Source organism: Priapulus caudatus, unplaced genomic scaffold (genome assembly GCF_000485595.1).
Source record: "Priapulus caudatus unplaced genomic scaffold, Priapulus_caudatus-5.0.1 Scaffold174, whole genome shotgun sequence".
Taxonomy (NCBI): Eukaryota; Metazoa; Priapulida; class Priapulimorpha; order Priapulimorphida; family Priapulidae; genus Priapulus; species Priapulus caudatus.
The window spans coordinates 308,379-328,402 of NW_014577235.1; the positions used below are offsets into that span (position 1 = coordinate 308,379).

General features: G+C 45.2%; 2 protein-coding genes across 2 annotated transcripts in view; one reads left to right on the forward strand and one right to left on the reverse strand.

Annotated features, from left to right (window-relative positions):
* Positions 1–5,622, forward strand: part of LOC106806677 (zinc finger protein aebp2-like) — a gene marked incomplete at its 3' end in the record, with an annotated part of 51,271 nt that extends 45,649 nt beyond the window's left edge. Inside the window, exons 4-5 of the mRNA XM_014808688.1 lie at positions 4,664–4,731; positions 5,508–5,622. Of these exons, the coding sequence (XP_014664174.1) occupies positions 4,664–4,731; positions 5,508–5,622 (183 nt within the window). The remainder of the gene's footprint in view (positions 1–4,663; positions 4,732–5,507) is intronic.
* Positions 5,623–11,425: 5,803 nt separating this feature from the next.
* The window catches only part of LOC106806678 (phospholipase D2-like), a 24,319-nt gene continuing 15,720 nt past the window's right edge, over positions 11,426–20,024 (reverse strand). Inside the window, 6 exon segments of the mRNA XM_014808690.1 lie at positions 11,426–14,518; positions 15,044–15,167; positions 15,583–15,800; positions 16,331–16,398; positions 17,014–17,159; positions 17,750–17,856. Coding sequence (XP_014664176.1) covers positions 14,288–14,518; positions 15,044–15,167; positions 15,583–15,800; positions 16,331–16,398; positions 17,014–17,159; positions 17,750–17,856 — 894 coding nt within the window. The 3' untranslated portion in view covers positions 11,426–14,287.

Sequence of the window (20,024 nt, forward strand, 5' to 3'; positions counted from 1 at the left end):
CACACACACACACACACACACACACACACACACACACACACACACACACACACACACACATATACATACATGCACATGTATGCATCTATGCACACAGAGTACACACACGCATCTACACATGCACTGACAGTGATGCACGCAAAAGCACTTACGTATCCTGTATTTATGCTAATCATAGACTATCCGTCTATCAATATCATGTAATTTTATCTATACATGTATCAATAATGTTAATCCTGCGTTTGCGATTCCGAATTGCGTTTAAATACACAAATTTAACACGTTACTTCGGGAAGGTGTTATATCTTGCTACCATCAATAACATGACTAGCTAAAAACAAAACTACACAGGCAGCATATGTTCTTGCGTGCTATATATGAGGGATGTCGTATAAAAACAGCGAGGTTAGATAGGTAATGGGAAACAAAATATCTCACGCTGCAACTCAACCAATCAAGTTGTGTCGTTTTGAGATCGAGAGGTCGACGAAAACAAATCGATCAATCAGATTGCTCTCGTCGATAAGCGCGGATTGCATCATGTGATGGGAGAGCCTCCGTGACAGTGTAAATTGGTCAGCAGTTTCCTCGCCATAGAATGAGATAACTTGCTATAAGGACACTTTAGCCCATTACCCTTGAACTGTTGGTTACTTACAGGCTTTGCACTCTACTTAAGGCAGCGGGGTCAGAACATCGTCACGTTAATTGCTCAATGTTAAATTGCTATGCTACGATACACTTACACTAATGTTAATGTTACGAGAGGGCTGTGACAGAAACACATCTCAGTATTTATGAATTACGATAACAGGCAACTCATCCAATGCTGCCTGTTGAATGGTGAGAATCTATCACAAAATTCAAATTCATACAACATTTATTACACATTACAGTTATTGATGATACTTATGATGGCTAACACATTGTAAATATATTTGATGAAAACGCACGTGGTCATTAATTTATTCTGTCAAACAGGACAAAATTCTCAACACTGTAACACAGGGACGCGAAGAGTGTGGAGAGTCTGGCCAAGATAGTTAGACATGTAAATGTGTCTAACATGTGTAGTCCACGAGGTGTGGGACATGTAGCCTCTGGATTTTACTGCATACAAACTGTACCTTACTGAGTTACCTGTATAACAAATCGTCTATTACCTACACGTATTGTTACCAGATACAATTTAATTGTATTATAAGTTATGACACATCAACGCTACAAATCTTGAACGGGCCATGACTACGACCCTCACTCCCACCCCCCGCCAACCGCTGCTTGCCACCCCGAAAAAGTTGGTATTTGAATTTCTCGGCACGTTACAGCGAGGGGTAGATTCAGCAAAAGTGCAATTATTATTTATCTAATGCTATGTTAACGAACGATATTTCATTTTAGGGAAATTTATCCATATTATTAACTGAAACTATATGTCGTTTATAAGCACATTTACATCCTTTGCTTTTAAATTAATAAGATAAGAACACCCTCCGGTCTGTAGCCCTTGGCTGGAAAGTGGTTTTGCGGCAGCTTATCAGATCGTGACGCTTGAAGTGGCGCCATCGTCGTTGTAATCAACTGTAGTTACTGTTTAGTGTTTAAAACATTTTTTAATATAATTTCTAATGCCGATGAGTTGAACTATGAAACGTTTTATGTAGCTAATTTTAAACATTAATTCAACTGAAAATAACCCTCAGAACTAAAGTAAATGATTCACTTATAAAACAAAGAGACAAATGTCATACGCCATTTGTAAATGTATTGTTTGTTTTATTAGCTCGGGCTAGATAATTAATGATATTGACGTGTGTTTCAAGACAAAACACACATTTTTAGCTCGCTTGAACATCGTCAAGCTGAGCTTTGCCTGGGTCGTCGTCCGTCGCTACGGTCGTCCGTGTCCGTACGTTACGTCCGTCCGCCCCCCCCCCCCATACGTCCGTACGTCCGTCCGTCCTGCTCAACATTGGCTACCGCGTCAACGTAACTCAGGAACCGTTTGACCCAGATGTTTGAAATAGAGTCCGAAGTGTGACCGTCACGTTGTCAGACAACATACGGGCTTGCGTTTTCTACACTATCCACTGGGCTCCATACATTACAAACTGCGTGAAAGATGTTGTGCGCTACGGTAAAACACGAGTCCGCTGTGTGCGCCAGACAGCCTGTAAACGCATCGGTATAGCAAGTCGATCTTAAATCATTTAATGATTTAAGAAAAAAAATTAAATTTATAAACAACTTGCAATAATGACTCTCAGCAAGGAATTTACAATCGGGTACAAACACAAGCAGCAGCAGTTAACTGTTACCCAGAGCATATCGTTGGTAGAACCAGTAGCGTCTGTTGTCATGCCAGTGGTGCCGTCATCACTTGCGGTACTCTATTGAGGTATAGTTCGCTTTACTGCTATGCTCCCATAATTAAACGCTCCTATTTCTGAGCACGCCAGTCGGACTACCCATGCGTTCGCGTACTTCGGCCACAGGTAATTTTTTGCGCCTCAAAAATGGGATTGCATTAGTTCAGTTTCGCGTTCACGGATATTTGCCATTTTGCGTAGGTGACTGAATAAGGGCTAGGGGTTTTTGATATTAAAAAAAAATGCAAATTACGGTAGGCATTTGGCAATCTATATAGCATATTATATAGGCACGCAGATAACGAAACAGATCTTGGCTGTCACACTTCGTCTGGTTCGTTTTAGCAAGATTTATGACAATATCTTTAATGCAAAAATTCCTGCTATGAAATATTATGATTTATACTATTATTATTTATTATTATTGTTATGATATAATGATTATGCTAAGAACACATCAAGGGGGATAGGTATCTACCAGTCACCAACATGTATCATTTTGTTTTAATGATCTATAATTTATAAATACAGTGCGGCGAAAATAAGCGTTGTCCCGGTTGTCCAGAGACAACACAATTTGCGCGGACATACCCTAACCAGTCTGAGACTTGTCGAAGTGGACAACATAAGAAAAATGTAGACGACAACGCACTTTATTTAATGCTTTTCTCATGTGGTTCTCCTAAGACACTTATAGCCTGCGGCCCAGCCATTAATCTATGGGCTTGGGGAAAGCGACGCATACCAGCTGCTATTTCATCCAACACTGGTACTCATGTTCAGCGTTTCTGATTTATGAGAGGCTGAATTCGACTTTGGAACCAGCACAACCAGCAATGTTTCACCCCTACATATTTGGTATTTTTATATCCATTTTATTTTGAATTTTCGAAGGCTTTGCCCATCGCAAAACAAACAAAACAGTGGGGATTTCAATGTTGATCAAAAGTTTAAAACAAAGGCAATTAGTCGTAGTCAGACATTGAAGGCTGCTACATGTTACTCAAGCAATGCCGCAAATACCAGTCTCTGGCCGCATCTACATTCTTCAAAATTTTCTGGTGGGGAGGCCTCCATACCCCCCCGCTTGTTTTTAACCCCCTCTCTGGAATCCTAAGATCCGCCACTGAACAATTAATTCTTCGGGAGCAGCAGAACAATGAACAAAATGTCGCCTTTCGACTGGCACCCAAACAAAGATTGCAATGAGAGTAGCGGGCACCGTAGGTTGTGGAGAGGAGGCGGCCTGGAAGCCATTAAAATATAACGTCATCCACTATTTGGCGCAGTCTCGCTGATTTTGGCCCCCCTTGTTAAAAATCCTGGCTAACCACCTGTTTTTGCGGGTGATTTTTCTGACATATATGATTATGTGATTTGAAAATAGGAGATTTGGGGATCATTTTTTGGACAACCAGAAATTGTTAGCGGACAACCGCTGATTTGATGCCTGGGTTGTCCGCAGGACAACCACATTTTTTTTCTTATTTCGAGCACTGATATATAATATTATTTATTATTTTAACATGAAAAATTACACATAATTATCAGGAGTATATAATGGGAGTTATATAGTCTTCGTTTCTATAATGTACGTCGATGGTTGCTCAATTAAAACTGACTTCTTCTCACTCACTCATTTTTGTTCTTTTTTGTGGTGAGCTACAGTGTCATTGACACTTTCATATTCATTATTATAAAATATAATATCACTACAATTGTAATTCGTAGTGTAAATGTGTTGTTTTCAACTTAATATTAAAGTTACGAGAGGGTCTGGGCTCTCGTAATGTTAAGAGGATATTTGCGAGGATTTTTTGTTCTCGTAACATTACGATGTTTCTGTCAGCGGTTAACGAGTGGAAGTTAATGTTAAGACTAATGTTAAGACTAATTTTGTTTCTGACAACGGGCCCCTGATTTTCAGGAAAAATTGGTTTATCACTAGTTTTGCTGAGACCAGCGAGTGCTTCTCGGACTCGGATAGAAAGTACATCTCTGTCTTTCGTGTGTCTTTCGCGTATCCGCGTATACCTGAAGGTCATCAGGGGCCTGTTGTCAGAAACAAATTTAGTCTTAACATTGGTCTTAACATGAACTCTTTTTGTCTTGTAGACGATTGACAGAAACAGGATACAGAAAAAGTTTCTTCATACGCAGTGTATAGAGATAGAGATCCCGTGTACAAGAAAAAAAAATTACGACAAATGTTAGGACTAATTTTGTTTCTGACATCCTCTCCTGCTGCCTCCTCCTGCTTTCTCTAGGCCGTAATCTCGCTCTTCTTGTCGCAGGTGATATGTCGACGTAGGGAGGCGTCAGGCAAGGTGTTCGCCCTACAGCGCTGGTCTCCCCCTCACATGTAAGTACACAGACACGCCGATGACACGGTGCCGCCATCTACTGGTGTAACGTGTAATCGTCACGGGGTTATCTTCGGTCCGTGTGCTTGGTGTGTGGAATCGTTGTTGTTGCGGCTGGCATGCTATGGTGGTGTGTGGGGAATGACACATATCTCTCTCTGTCTCTCTCTTTCGCTTTCTCTCTGTCTTTCTTCTTTTGCCCTACCATTCTTGGTCTACCCCCGTCTCTCTCCCTCTCTCTCCCTCTCTCCCTCCCTTCCTCTCTCCCTCCCTCTCTCGTCTCTGTCTCTTTCGCTCTCTTTCCTCTCTCTCCGCTCTCTCTCTCTCTCTCTCTCCTTTTCTCTCTTCTCTCTCTCTCTCTCTCTCTCTCTCTCTCCTCTCTCTCTCTCTCTCTCTCTCTCCTGCTCCCTCCCTCCCTCCTCCCTCTTTCCCTCCCCTCTCTCCTAACCTCTCGTCCTCCCTCCCCTTCGCCCTCCCTCCCTCCCTCCCTCCCTCCCTCCCTCCATCCGCTCCCTGCCCTCTTCCTTCTCTCTCTGCTCCTCTCTCTCTCTCTCTCTCCTCTCTCTCTCTCTCTTCTCGTCGCCGCTCTCTTCCTTCTTTCTTTCTCTCCTCTCTCTCTCTCTCTCTCTCTCTCTCTCTCTCTCTCTCTCTTCTCTCTCTCTCTCTCCTTATCTCCCTTCTCGTTTGTTCTCTCTCTCTTTCTCTTCAAATCATTAACGTTTGGGAAGGCATGGTTGCATGCAGCTTCACAGAGCCTCCTCCTCGTCTCTTGCAGTCTCCCCGACAGCTGGGTGCCAGAATCTCAGATCGCCACGACGAAGACCGTGCCGCTGTGCAAGCTACCTCCCGGCCCGCTCGGCTCCATGCTGCCGCCGGAGCAGCGCGGCGCCACGCCGGGCCAGCCCGCCGCTCCGTCGCCCAGGAAACAGCGACGGAAGTAGACAGGAACTATGAGTGTCGCGCATATGTGGCGCCGCGAGTAACTACTACTGTCGCGTGTAGGTGGCGCCACTAGTAACTACTACTGTCGCGCGTAGGTGGCGCCACTAGTAACTACTACTGTCGCGCGTAGGTGGCGCCACTAGTAACTACTACTGTCGCGCGTAGGTGGCGCCACTAGTAACTACTACTGTCGCGCGTAGGTGGTGCCACGAGTAGCTACTGTCGCGCGTAGGTGGCGCCGCGAGTAACTACGACTGTCGCACGTAGGTGGCGGCGCCGTGTGCGCGGTTTGTGCCGTGAGTGTGCGCCAATTAGATAGGGCATTGACGACAGAGGGCGCCGCGACTGCGTGTAGGCGGTAGCAGATGCTGTCACACTGCATCAATGACAGAGGGCGCCATGTCTGCGTGTATACAGTAGTAGATGCCGTCGCGTCGATGTCAGAGGGCGCCACGGCTGCGTGTAGACATCGGCGGGAGCTGTCACCACTCAACGAGCTTAGTGGAGTCAAACCTGTGTTAGCGGCCACCTGTATAGAACAGCCACCTGTCTATAAAGGATGCTTTCGGCATTTTCCTAGAGTGACCCTCATATACAGGTTTGACTGTACTTGTGTGTACGTGTGAGTGTACGTGTGCGCGCGCGTACGTGTGTGTGTGCGTGCGTGCGTGCGTGCGTGCGTGCGTGCGTGCGTGCGTGCGCGTGACTGCATGCGCGCATACGTGACTGCTTGCGTGCGTATGATAGGGTAAGATGAATAGTCAATGCACTGACGTTCAGGGTAGTGTGCTGTTGCCGCCAGTATCCCCGCACCCCCGGGGTTTTAAATGTGAGAAAACGTTCAGATGCCAGGTCAGTGTCTGAGAGACGCACAAGAATTATCATTATTCCGCCGGAAGACGTTCGGAACCTTTGATTTGATCGTAGCGATATAATTAATTGTTTTTCTTTGGTACGTTCGCTAACGCGGATTCACGAATTGGTTGTTCGCTGCGCGGGAAGATCTGTTGTTCTTACTGGAACGATAGCGAACCCGCGTTGTTTACGCATGAACAACTGTCGTTGCCGTGATGCTTCGCGCTGGGTGAGCGACGCGGCAGGGAGCGCACTGCTCTGAACGGATGTTCAAATGTGAGAAGTGTGCGCAGATGAGTGAGTTTAGTGTTTAGGACGCGTCGCTCTCGAGTGCTGAGTCGACGAGATGGACACCTCAACGCCACACACAATGCACTGCCATTACGTAGTTTGCATTAGGGATGTCTTTTTGTTTTGTTGTCGTTGTTTCTTTACGTCGCCCCGTGGGGAGGCGCGAGACGACACAATGTCACTGCACACGATCTTTCAAAAGGGGCGTTCGATCATTAAGACAGCATTTGAAATCTACTTGCCAAACGGGAGATGTCACGCGCAAGACGCCATCCCATGTGGATGGACGGATGGGTGGACAGACGGGGTCCAGTGTAGATGGATGGATGAACGGACAAATAGATGGAAATCGGTTGGGAGTCCAGTGTGGACAGATGATGGATGGACAGACAGACGGAGAGTTGGGGTCACGTGTGGATGAATGAATGGACGTGGGGGTAGAGGGTTGTGGTCTGGTGTAGACAGATGGATGGATAGAAGGTTGGAGTCTACTGTGGATGGATGGATGGACGGACAGATGAACGGAGGGGTTTTGTCCAGTGTGGACAGAGGCTTGGGGTCCGATGTGTAGGACCATACTGAGAGGTAAAGGGTCTAATGTTCTAATGTCAGATTGACTCCACGATGGGTGGGAGTCTTTCATAGGTGAAGACACCCCACCCCTGGGGGGTCTGACAGGGGACAGGCCTTAAGTAGGGGGGTCGGGTCATACGGTGGCCCGCCCTCTGGACCTATCTGTGATACTAATGTAGAAAATCCGCCATCGCGCGGATTAAATCCTGATGATGATAATGACGATGATGATGAATTGTTGAGTCTGTAAGCAGACCTATCAACCAGCTGTTTAGCACTGCCATTGTAAGCTGAAGATGATGATGAGGAGGAGGAGAAAGTATTTAGTAGCTAGATGTAAGTCCGTAGATGTTCTGTTGGGGGAGGGAGGATAGATGGGGTGTGTCGGGGGAGGGCGCGGGTGAAGGGGAAACAGGGCAGAGTAGGAGGGGAGAGGAGGCACGCCCCTAGCGCGCTGCCCCGGCCACGATCGCGTGAACCACCAATCGCGGTGTCCGGCTGGTGGGCGTGTCGTGTGTGTGTGTGTGCGTGCGTGCGTGCGTGCGCGTGCGTGCGTGAGTGTCGCGCGCGTGCGTGCGTGGTGGGGAGCCGTGGCGCGCGTTCCTTGGCGTTTTCTTTTGTGAATATGATTACTATTATTATTATTATTAATATTATTATTATGGCGAGCTGGTCAGGCCACGGGCGGGGCACTCACGTCGTGCGTGTGTGCGTGCGTGCGTGCGTGCACATGTGTGCGTGCGTGTGTGCGTAGTAGCGTTGCGTAGCCTTATTTACCTGTAAGATAGAAGAGTGAGGATCGGCGATGTAGAGACTGGATCGTGGCCGGAGCATCGTTTGTTACTCAGGGCGTCAAGTTCCTATTTTTTCCTATTTTCTCTTATTTTCTGGACAAATTCCTATTTTTTCATATTTTTGAGGGCTTTTCATTTTTCTGAATCCAGAATTGTATGTATCCTTCTCAGAATGCAGGAATTTACATTTCAGGTGACCCAATTTTCAAAAATTTCCTGGGGGAGGACCCTCAGACCCCCATCCCTTACTTTAAATTAATGTAATATACTCTTTACTATCACAGATTTTATTTCAGTAAAGTTGTTTTTCAGTTGGATGTGGTATGTGTATCCAGAGTGGGGGTCCAGGGGGTCTGGACCCCCCCCCTTTTTTACCCCAAAAAAGGGATAATTTTCTGCTTAAAAATTTGGAATTCCATCTTGCATTCTAGACATCAAAATTACTGCTCAGATGCTCTCAGAATGCACCAATTTTTAAATTTTTTCTAAGCCCCCTTTAAGTGGCAACGTGCCTTAGACACGTCGCATAAGCTGCCTTCGGCAACTTTTTATAAAAGTGCCCTTTATTTCTTACTGGAACCCCCCTTTTTCAAAAAGCCCCTGTATACACGTACGTCATACTATTTTGGAGTTGTCTACATGTATGGGTGCTTATGCATGTATAAACTGCTTATCAATTTTAACATGCATTTCTCATTAAAACCTCAAAATATTGTTTGCATGTGATGTAACTCCAAATATGTATATTAATAAAACCATTTGTGGTGGATCGGGATGGATCGATATTTTTTCACATCTGAAATTCCTATTTTCCTATTTTTTGAGCGTCACTTGTCACTTGACGCCCTGTTACTGGTTAAATGTTCGTGAGTTTAATAGTGGAGTTTTGTTTTGCGTGCTTCGTGTACTTTAGTATTTAGGTCTGAGAGCCTGTAGAGACAACTGCCGGGAGCCGGTAGGTAGTAGGAAAGGGAACGGACAAGTGTTGGTGGGTAGTCAGAAAGAGGACTGATGGGGGCTGGTAGGCAGTGGGAGAGGGTACGGGCAGGGGCCGCTGGGAAGTAGAGAAGAGGACCAACAGGGTCCGGTGGGATATCGGTTTTCTAGTTGACTTGTGTGCTGTTTAAGAAACGTGGCTGTAAGAGAGAGCTGGTTCCGTATTTTTGATTTGTGACCGTGTCGTGCTGCATTGGGAGTGCGTATGAAATGCTCTTATCATCTACTGTCTGTTTTTGTGATCAACTTGTTACAAGTGCAAATCTATAACTCTGTGCAGCTATGTACGTGTATGTATGAACAAGCTGCGTGTGTATGCATGTGTGCATACCTTCAGTGGAATGTATGGTGTGTGTATACCTTACACGTGTGCACGTGAATACATGTATACATACGTATGTCATGGTATACGTCTGAAATGCTGGTATACATAATACATAGCAGTCGGTTTAAATTTGGTGTATATTGATTGCAGTTGATATCGTGAGTAACTATTTGCCCACCACCTCACATGGGTTAGGGTCACCTCCCTGACCCCTGTGACCCCCTGTGCCGGTGTCGCGGCAGTGCATTTACGTGTGTACAGTCAAGCCTGTGTTAGTGGACACGTCCGTAGAACAGACACCTGTCCGTAAAGGACACTAGGGGTGTTTCTCTCGACTGGCTGTTGCACAGTTACACCACCTCTCTAGAACGGACACCTGTCTATAAAGGACACCGTTTGGCGCTCACTTGTGTGAGGTTTGACTTTAAATGTTCGTGCGTGTAGTAGTGTAATTGAGATCGGGACCACTGGTCCACTCACACTAGTAACCTCTGACAGCAGCCTGACCGGTGCAGGACCGGATACGATCGGCCGGAATTGACCATCAACTGGATCAGTTAAAAAAAACGGATTTCGTTTATTATTTTATTCCCTTTAGATTATTTTCATCATTTATTTTCATTTCCAATTCACACGAACAGCATTTCGTCGAAACTCCGTAGATTTTGATCGTTTATTCGCGATGTGCACGTTTAGGCTGTGTTCTGCTACGCCGGGGCCTGCGGTTGGTTGCTGGTCGAGGTTACAAGTGGCTGAGTGGTGAATATTCGAGCTTTGGCTCGTAGGTAATGCATGTAATTATAACCTCATCATCTACTCAGAGCTGCTATCGAAGCTCGATGGACATTCGCGTATGTTTTGTCAACAGGGCGCGCTGATGTGTGATGCATTGCCTCCACAGCTATTTCACTGCCATGGGTATAGCCTGTACGCAAGAAGAGTCACCAGCGCCCCCTACCAGCCAGCGGGGGGCGTTTAGGTGGATGTCCTCGCAGGGTCGTGCCGCTAATACGCCTAGGTCACAGAACAGGTGCTACCACCTAATGTGATTATGTAATTACGCCACTGTAATCATTTGAGCAAACGCCAGATTGTGGAATCATAGTGACACAAATGTCGAAGTGATATTTAAGGTAGATGAGAAATTAGATGTTTTTGACTACTAGTGAGTGTTCTTTGCGTGTGTCACGCCACAGTAGATACCCGCACACGTGCATGTCAGGATTTTTTTTGTCGGACGAACGCCAACATTTGCCCGCTACGTGTCGCTGTCGTTGCTGTTCTAGTGTTTTGCTTGCAGCGTCGTGGAGTTGTTTCTGAATCAATGTAAAATTTGTGAAGGGTGATGACAATGATAATGATGATTGATTGACGGATGGATGAATGTTTATGCTATCATAGCCGAAGGTTTGCGAGTGCTGTGTGATGTAGGTTTAAGTAGACGCAGCAATGATGTACATTTGGCATATCTATTTTGCTTTCTGTTTCCCTTTCTTCTTGTCATACATATACACATATACAGGCCCGTAGCCAGGGGGGGGGGGGTTCGGGGGGTTCGCACGAACCCCCCCTCTCCCGAGCCCCTCCCCGAGCAAAAAAAAACAAAACTTTTTTCCATTTGGAAATTTGCAAGAATTTCACCTCAGGACCAGATCGCTCCATTTTAGTGTAATAATTGCAAAATCTCCATCGTGCAAAATCTCCCACACCCTCCCCCGGCTCGGTCACTTCGCGCCCTCACAAATTGCCAACATTTAAAAACGAATCCCCCCAATATAAAGCTGTCTACGGGCCTGCATATATATATATAATTTTTATGCGTGTACATTTTAATTCTAATTTTGCCTTGATGCTCTTGTGTCAGTGCCCTTCCCACCTGACAGGTGGCGCCGCAGTGTGTTAGCAAGCATTCATGTGTTGTTACCGCATCCGTGACTAGCATGCTAGTCACGCGGATACTCTGGTTCATGGAAACATATGCCGACCGCTAGGTAGCTACTAACGCCACCTGCACTGACTTGGCTGGTCGTGCTGCCCCCCTGTGGAGGCAGCTACAGCTGCATGCTGCCATGCGTTTAAGTAGTTGTGAAGTGTTTTTGTGTCAGCTACCTCTCTTTAACCCGATCCCTGACCTTCAAGCAGATTCATTCCACCACACACCGAGTAAGCTTCAAAATTGCTAGCAGACGATCTGTGCGATCGCTGGCAGACATGTGAACATCGTTGAGCTAACGTAATTACTGTGTCTGAGGTCAACATGGCTTTACTGTTGGTGTAACAGTACTGTAGTGACTGTAGTTATCTATCCTTGTATATAGATATAACTGCGTCATAACCTGTATACACAGCCACCACAGACTACTACATAACCTTTAGATAAAGCAACAACAGACTACAACACAAATTCTAGATAAAGCAACAACAGACTACAACACAAATTCTAGATAAAGCAACAACAGACTACAACACAAATTCTAGATAAAGCAACAACAGACTACAACACAAATTCTAGATAAAGCAACAACAGACTACAACACAAATTCTAGATAAAGCAACAACAGACTACAACACAAATTCTAGATAAAGCAACAACAGACTACAACACAATCATTCGATTAAGCAGCAACAGATTACAATGCAATATCTAAAAAAGCAACAGCAGATTACAACACAATCTCTAGATAAAGCAACAACAGACTACAAGTAACAACACGATCACTAGATAACAGTCTACAACAGCCTACAACAGTCTACAACACAGCCTGTAGACATAGTTACAACAGTCTACAACACAGCCAGGAGACAAGCTACAACAGACTACAACACAGTCAAAGACAGCTACAACAGCTTACAACAGCCTGTAGACATAGCTGCAACAGACTACAACACAACCAAAGACAGCTACAACAGCTTACAGCAGAATCAGACAGCTATAGCAGCTCACAACCGCCTGTAGACATAGCTGCAACATACTACAACAGCTCACAACCGCCTGTAGACATAGCTACAACATACTACAACAGCTCACAACTGCCTGTATACATAGCTGCAACATACTACAACAGCTCACAACCGCCTGTAGACATAGCTACAACATACTACAACAGCTCACAACCGCCTGTAGACATAGCTGCAACATACTACAACCGCCTGTAGACATAGCTGCAACAGACTACAACAGCTTACAACACAGCCTGTAGGCATAGCTGGTGGCAGTAGGCAATTCTCACAAGCGCCACGCTGGTATGCAGGTCCATCCAACAGATGTCACTACCATCTGACTTATCACTCTTACTACGTCCATTCTATTCCCGACCCCCTCCCTATACCATTTCTGTAACCAAAGTTTTGTCTTTTCGTTGACATCTACTGGTTGTTAGCTAGTGTGATTCTGTCATTATTTATCACCATAGGTATGTAGATTTGTACATTTAATAATAAATGCATCCACTGTCAAAAGTATTATATATATAGCTATATATCTACTTCTGTTGTTTTTACATATTGTTGCCAACAAGCCAGTAGTACAGTCTATGTAGTAGAAGTCTTCCATGTACACTTTATTGATACCACGGAGCTGGATATAATAACAGTGTTATTATATACATTGATATATATATATAATATATATTTCGCAGCATACTATAGCAATTTTGACAGGAGACAGTGCTGCCAATGAAAGGTGTTGGCTGCATTCGAATTTTCGCGCATTGTAATGAAGATTTTTATCAGCAAGATATACAGAACAGTCATTCTCTTATTGTAGTCGTCATTATTGATTTTATCAAGAACTCACTAATCACAGAGCTGCAATAAGGGGTATGCACTTGGTATTATCAAAGGCAGTATGCAATTTATATAGATTTTTTATATTATTTATTCTTTTTATTATCGACATTTCGACAGCAAGTGTGAAACTCTGAGACTGAAGTTAATTCATGTTTTTACGCTTGCCCTGGGTAAATTGGTTATCAAACTAGTTGTGTCGAGTGAGGAAGTGACCCACGTTTCAGCGAAAAGAGTACGAACTACACGTAAAGGAAGGGAGAGCCCATGCATGCGTAAATACCTGCAGTGTGTGTCTCATCCATCTCACATCTGCTTTTATTGCGCGTCAGATGCCATATAATCGGCTGGATAAATTTATACACGTAGCGCATGTACACACTTCTTACATTTGTACACTGCAATACAGTCCAGCTGGTCGCATTATAATGAACACTGATGTATGTATGCATACTATATTATACTGGTAAGTGCTAATAATGATACGTAAGTGCTTCATGAATATGGGTCAGAAAAGTCTAAAGATACCGTTTCGGGGGGGGGGGGCAAGTAGTAAACTAAATTTCCAGACAAAAGTAAGTACAGTCCGTGAATATTATTAACACGTTTACATATACTGTCGAAATAATTGTGCAATTACTCATGAAGTGAGTGTCATGAACATATTGTGTACATGTAGCTATTACCATGAACTATTGCTACTGCGGCTGATGATGATGATGATGATGGTGGTACTCCTGCTGCAGCTGTTGCTGGGGCTGTGCTGCTGCTGCTGCTGCTGCTACTACTACTATTACTGATGCTGCTGCTGGCAATGGTTATAAACATATGGTATGCTCTCCCCTATAGCCCCCTCCTTGGTGAAGGATGGTGGCTGCATGTTTGCAGCACACCCTAATCGATAGCTCCACTCCTTGGTGGCTGGTGACCTTACGTCAAGGGCAAGTCCTCAACCGTAGTCATCTCTTGATGATAGCTGAGGAAAGCGATCCCTCACGTCCAGAGCATGTCTGGCACGAGCCCCTCTTTCGTTGTAGCTGGCGGTCTTATGTCCACGTCAGCTAGGAAATGCAGAGGCAAGAAGACGAGATATCCCTTGACCCTCAACAGCTGCTCTCTTGCTGCATCAACGTCCGTGATCGCCAGGTGGCGCTTTGCCCTTTCTTTGTAGTCGGCCAACTGCTCAAACGTGCGCACGAGGTCTGTCGGGATGCAGTTGAACACCTGAAGAAAAATACGAGGTCAAGCCAAGATCGAATGGATACTTCTGCGTGAGAGCATACATAATACAGGGTGATATAAGACATAAGATAATACAAAAGACAGCGTAACATGAGAAATATGACCATACAGAATACAGGGTAACCTAATATGGGGGACTGTTCGTAAGACAGGGTAACATATTCCAGGGACCCACACGTGAGTCAGGGTTTCATAAAACAAGGTACCATACGTAGGACAGGGTAACATAATACTGGGTAACGCAAGATAGGGGGGCCGTGCATAAGACAGGTGACATAAGACAAGAAACCATGCATAAGCTCTAACAAAAACAGGGCAACATACGCCAGGGAACCATACTTAAGACAAGGTAACAGAAGACAAGAGACCTTGCATAGGACAGAGACAAACAAAGTCACAGGGTAACATATGCCAGGGAACCATGCTTAAGACAGGGTGACACGAGACAAGCCTGTAGATCAGCCAACACGGGCGTTGCTGGACTAACACTGAGGGAGAGAGAGATACCTGGTCAAAGACGCGTGTGTTGATGGCTGACGTCGTCATCCACACGTGCGTGTAGAAGTGATCGCTGACCGGGTCGGCAACAACATCAGCACCTCCACTGACGTCCATCAAGCCAAGCAGCTCCCTGTGTGTCACAACCATAGAAATATACAGAGACACTAGTAGAGACTATATAGACTAGTGTAGTATTTCTCTGGTCACAACAGTCTACGATGCATTCATATGAGACGCAAGCAACGGCGATGGTATGTTATCTGCCAAGGCAAGGTAATGTTCTTCCTCTGTGTGTAAATTGTTTGTTTCTATCTTTCCACAACTCATCAATATATAAATAATGTAATTAATATACATTACATTAAGAGTAGCATAATTAACATAAGAACTTAATTATATTGCTCCATGCGCATATGCACACCCATGCGCATGCATGCACACACATAATACTTATATAGTACATCATCAGTTGTCACTACTCTGAGTAGTATAATGATAAGGTTGGTTCGATGATTATTTAAGGAAGAGAGATGAAGAGTTCTCACCTGAACACCTGTGTGCGGAGTGAACCCACGAACAGTCCCCTCTGACCTTCCTTGCCATCGAACGTACACGGAACAAACTCCGTGTCTTCAAAGATGGCCGCTGTCTCGCTGTCCCTGCTGCCACGCATGCTGCGCTCGTTGATGTTGGCAGAACCTATGATGCAGAGGCGATCGTCTACGATCAACATCTTGCTGTGGATGTAGATCAGCTCAGATACCTACAAACGTGAGAAATTTGTTTGATAAATATCTCCTCATTTATAGTATCAGATAGCTGCTGTTTACTAAATATGTTATTTTTTTATTATAATTATTATTATCATCACTATTATTATTATTATCATTATTATTATTATATTAGTCAATGTAGACTTAAAAATGTCATAATGAATAATATAAAATTTCCAAGTTTACGGAACTTGATAACGAAAGTGTGTGAGTCTACATGTGTGAACGGTATCAGGGGATCTGCATTTGTACACATTACATACGTGATAGAGTACTCAGGACTGTAACTAGTGGGGGGGGCAAGGAGAACAGTTTCCCTCTCTCCCAGAGAAATGTAGATACATTACTGTCAGTGGCGGTCACCTTCTCAGAACACACCACGCATGCGGCTCCCCCCCCCCACCAGGTAAAATGGGTTAGCTACGCTCCTGGTAGTCCAGCATTCACACCATATCGTATCATTGGTGATCAACCGTCTATTTCCTTTACACCAGCACGCTGGCAGGTACATGGCACTTACCGGTTGTCCCCTCAGTTCCCCGTGCGTACGCGTGCCATGGAAGCTGATGTACTCTTGAGAAGGTATTCCTAAGATGAAACAGGGAGCAGTTATTATGTAACGTTACATGCCTGCGTTCCAGTCCCGCATTCTGCCACTTGTGAGAGAACATTCTCGTGAAATCGAAACCGAAACTAATTGATTTAGTTTGGTGTAAATGTACAGAAAAATGCAAGTATGCAGAACCCACCACACACCCACACCACACGTATATCATACTGTGTCACCACACCAACAGACCACACCACCACACACCCACACCGCACGTATATCATACTGTGTCACCACACCAACAGACCACACCACCACACACTCACACCGCATGTATATCATACTGTGTCACCGCACCAACAGATCACACCACCACACACCCACACCGCACGTATATCATAGTGTGTCATCGCACCAACAGAGCACACCACCACACACCCACACCGCACGTATATCATACTGTGTCACCGCACCAACAGACCACAGCACCACACACCCACACCGCACGTATATCATACTGTGTCACCGCACCAACAGACCACAGCACCACACACCCACACCGCACGTATATCATACTGTGTCACCGCACCAACAGACCACAGCACTGCACGTACGTCGCACTGTGTGTCACCTATATACACTACATCACCTACCAGCTGCGCTCAATCTCTCCAGCAGGGAATTGCCGCCGCGCGAGATGGAGGTGTACTGCCAGTGAGTGACAGCCTGAATCGCGTAGCCGCTAGGAGCTCCTACTTCTCCCTCGAAGCCTGGCAGGAGGGGCATCACGACGTACACCCTGCATGCGTGAGAGAGACATGACAGCACCATCGTGTAAAACAACAGTTAGGAAGCCTGGCAGGAGGGGCATCACGACGTACACCCTGCATGCATGAGAGACATGACAGCACCATCGTGTAAAACAACAGTTAGGAAGCCTGGCAGGAAGGGCATCACGACGTACACCCTGCATGCATGAGGGATACGAAAGCACGTGTAAGAAACCTGTTACGAGGTAAGTGTTGTGCGGAATATCGCTGTCATGTGCACGTAAATCTTTAACGTGATTCTACTATCACGGCATCGACGCATTCTTTAAATGATCTATATGCTGTGTCTCAATACTAACGGAAATACATGAAGTATTCCTTAAAAACAAAGTATGAAAATGGTAAGATTCTCTTAATTAATGAACTCTCCACCTAACATTGCTTTCATCTCACCTCGTATTTTTAGCTCCTTTGTTATGACTTCTTATATTTCTGCTTTTTCTTATCCTCTTGGTACCCCGGTGGGACATAAGGCTGTTATATTTCTGATATTCTCCTGATATTTCGCTTCGTTATGATTTAGCTTATAGTGAGTTGACGTGGGCGTGAGTATATTCACCTGAAGTTCTCGCCTGCCTCGTGAGCCTGCCGGATGCGATCGAACAGAGCCTGAGCAATGCCGTTAATCACAACAGTGCTGTCCATCTGTGTGATGAAGAACTGATTCTGTAAAGTAAGGAATACACAACGTGACAGAGCATGTGTGTGTATGAGAGAAGCTGCAAGAGAGAGAGAGAGAGGACAGGAGAGAGACAGAGAGAGAGAGAGAGAGAGAGAGAGAGAGACAGAGAGACAAAGAGAGAGAGAGAGAGAGAGACTCACGACAACCAGAAGACATAGATACCACAAAAAATCGTGCAACAAAAAAGGTGCATGTTCAATTTTGCTCACGACGGCAAGTCGATGCCACGATGCTCAAAATTTCGTAGGACTGTCTTGCCGACGACCCCGATGACCACGATTTGCCCAAATTTTCCTGTCGTGTCGTTGCACAAATGCGTCGTTGCTCGGTTGTGACCAGGGCCTAAGGTTACAACCTCATTATCTGAGCAAACTGTTAATGAACACGGTCTTTCTGATGCACGATTGTACATTATCTGCAAGATTTTCATTATATTCCACACTCCAGGACATTGTTAACACGATGAGTCAATGCAATGGATATAGATAGTACAAAAAAAATAGGTATAAATTACTTCTGGTAAAACTCGAGATACAAGCGTTTTCACATTCGCAGCCAGACGCCTTACTTTGGCATGCGTTATCCAACGCTGTCACTGAGAAGTGGCGAAAAACGAGGCGCAGCGCTAGGAGCGAGCTGCCGTAGACACAGCGGAACCGCATGTCGTGCCACCGGATCCAGCAGGCGTCGTCTTACGGTCAATCTGGTCTTCAAACACAAGAACACCTTTATGTATAACAATGGCAGCCATGTTGTTTATCTTCTATTTCTTATCTTCCTATAATTTCTCCCTCTTTCCTTCCCCTCTCTCTCTCTCTTTCCTTACTCTCTCCTCGTGGGGGGTACCTGAGAAAGGGGCATCAAGATTGGGTCACGTCCCTTGAGAATGAAGTTGGAATAATCCTTGCCGACCCACAGCCGCTTGTCGTTAGTGTCCACAGAGAACGCCTTTGGCAGTCGCGGTGGGTTTATTCTGAGAGCCAACAAGTCACATATGAATACGATTAGATTATATAATAGATGTTTGTTAATCTGCACAATGAAGAACTATTTCACACAGTAAACAGACTTAGAAACCTAATATTGGGCATCCGCCGCCACTCTCCAGAGAACTTTACACTGCAGTATATGACGCGACTTCATGTTAGCAGGAGTGTCATAATACATAGGTGTGGTAGGCTTGTGTGTGGTGTGTGTGCTGTGTGCTTGTGTGTGGTGTGTGTGTGTGGCATAGGCTGCTGTGTGTCTCGTGTGTGTCTGTGCTGTGTCTGTGTGTGTCTGTGTGTGTTCCTGTGGGTGTGCTTGTGTGTCGTGCGCGTGCGTCGTGCCGTCGTGCGTGTGAGGCCTGTGTGTGTGTGTTGTGTGTGTCTATTATACATGACACCTCCTGGTGTTACCGAATGATAACAATATTTTATCAATGATTATATGCTGTATGTCGTCGCTGTGCCAGCCACACACGTGGCTCCCCCGTGGTGTGTGATGATACCTACTGCTGTGCCTTACAGCGCAATACCGCGCGCTTCCAGTAGAATCGTGCTCGAAGCTTCTCCATTCTCGTCTTTGCCTTCCTCAGCTGCCCTCGGGAGAAAACGTGTTACCATGGCAATACAAGATGACTCGAACGCTTTTACATACCTCAGAAACATGGCAGGATGCAACCATTAAACATTGCGATTTGAAGCAAAGCAATGGGTAAGTTTTGTTAGCAGTGTAATAATATAGGACAACCCGAATTGATGACATTCTCATACGAATACATACAATACGTATTTTATTTCTGTAATGATACGTGTCTTGATGGTTACGTGGAACTGACTAGAGGGTGAATGATGGTTGCCATAGAAACTTGCCCAAGTGCCCATATAGTGTCCTCTGGTTTGGTAAGTGCTTTGGAGCCCTGGCAATCCTTATTGCCTAGTGCCTCAGTGTTCGGAATCACTGCTGGCGGCTGGCTACCCACTGCGAGCTGGCCAATTCTCGTGGCTGATCCATGATCTATGTTATGAATTGGTCTCACAGCTGTTCCCTACAAGATATAGTTTTAGGCAATCATAGTCACGATATACACACATGTCACTGCACATAGTTCTGTCTTCTGCCTGCTGCTAATTCCTATGCTTCTTCGCTTTCTCTTGTCTATTCTCTCTCT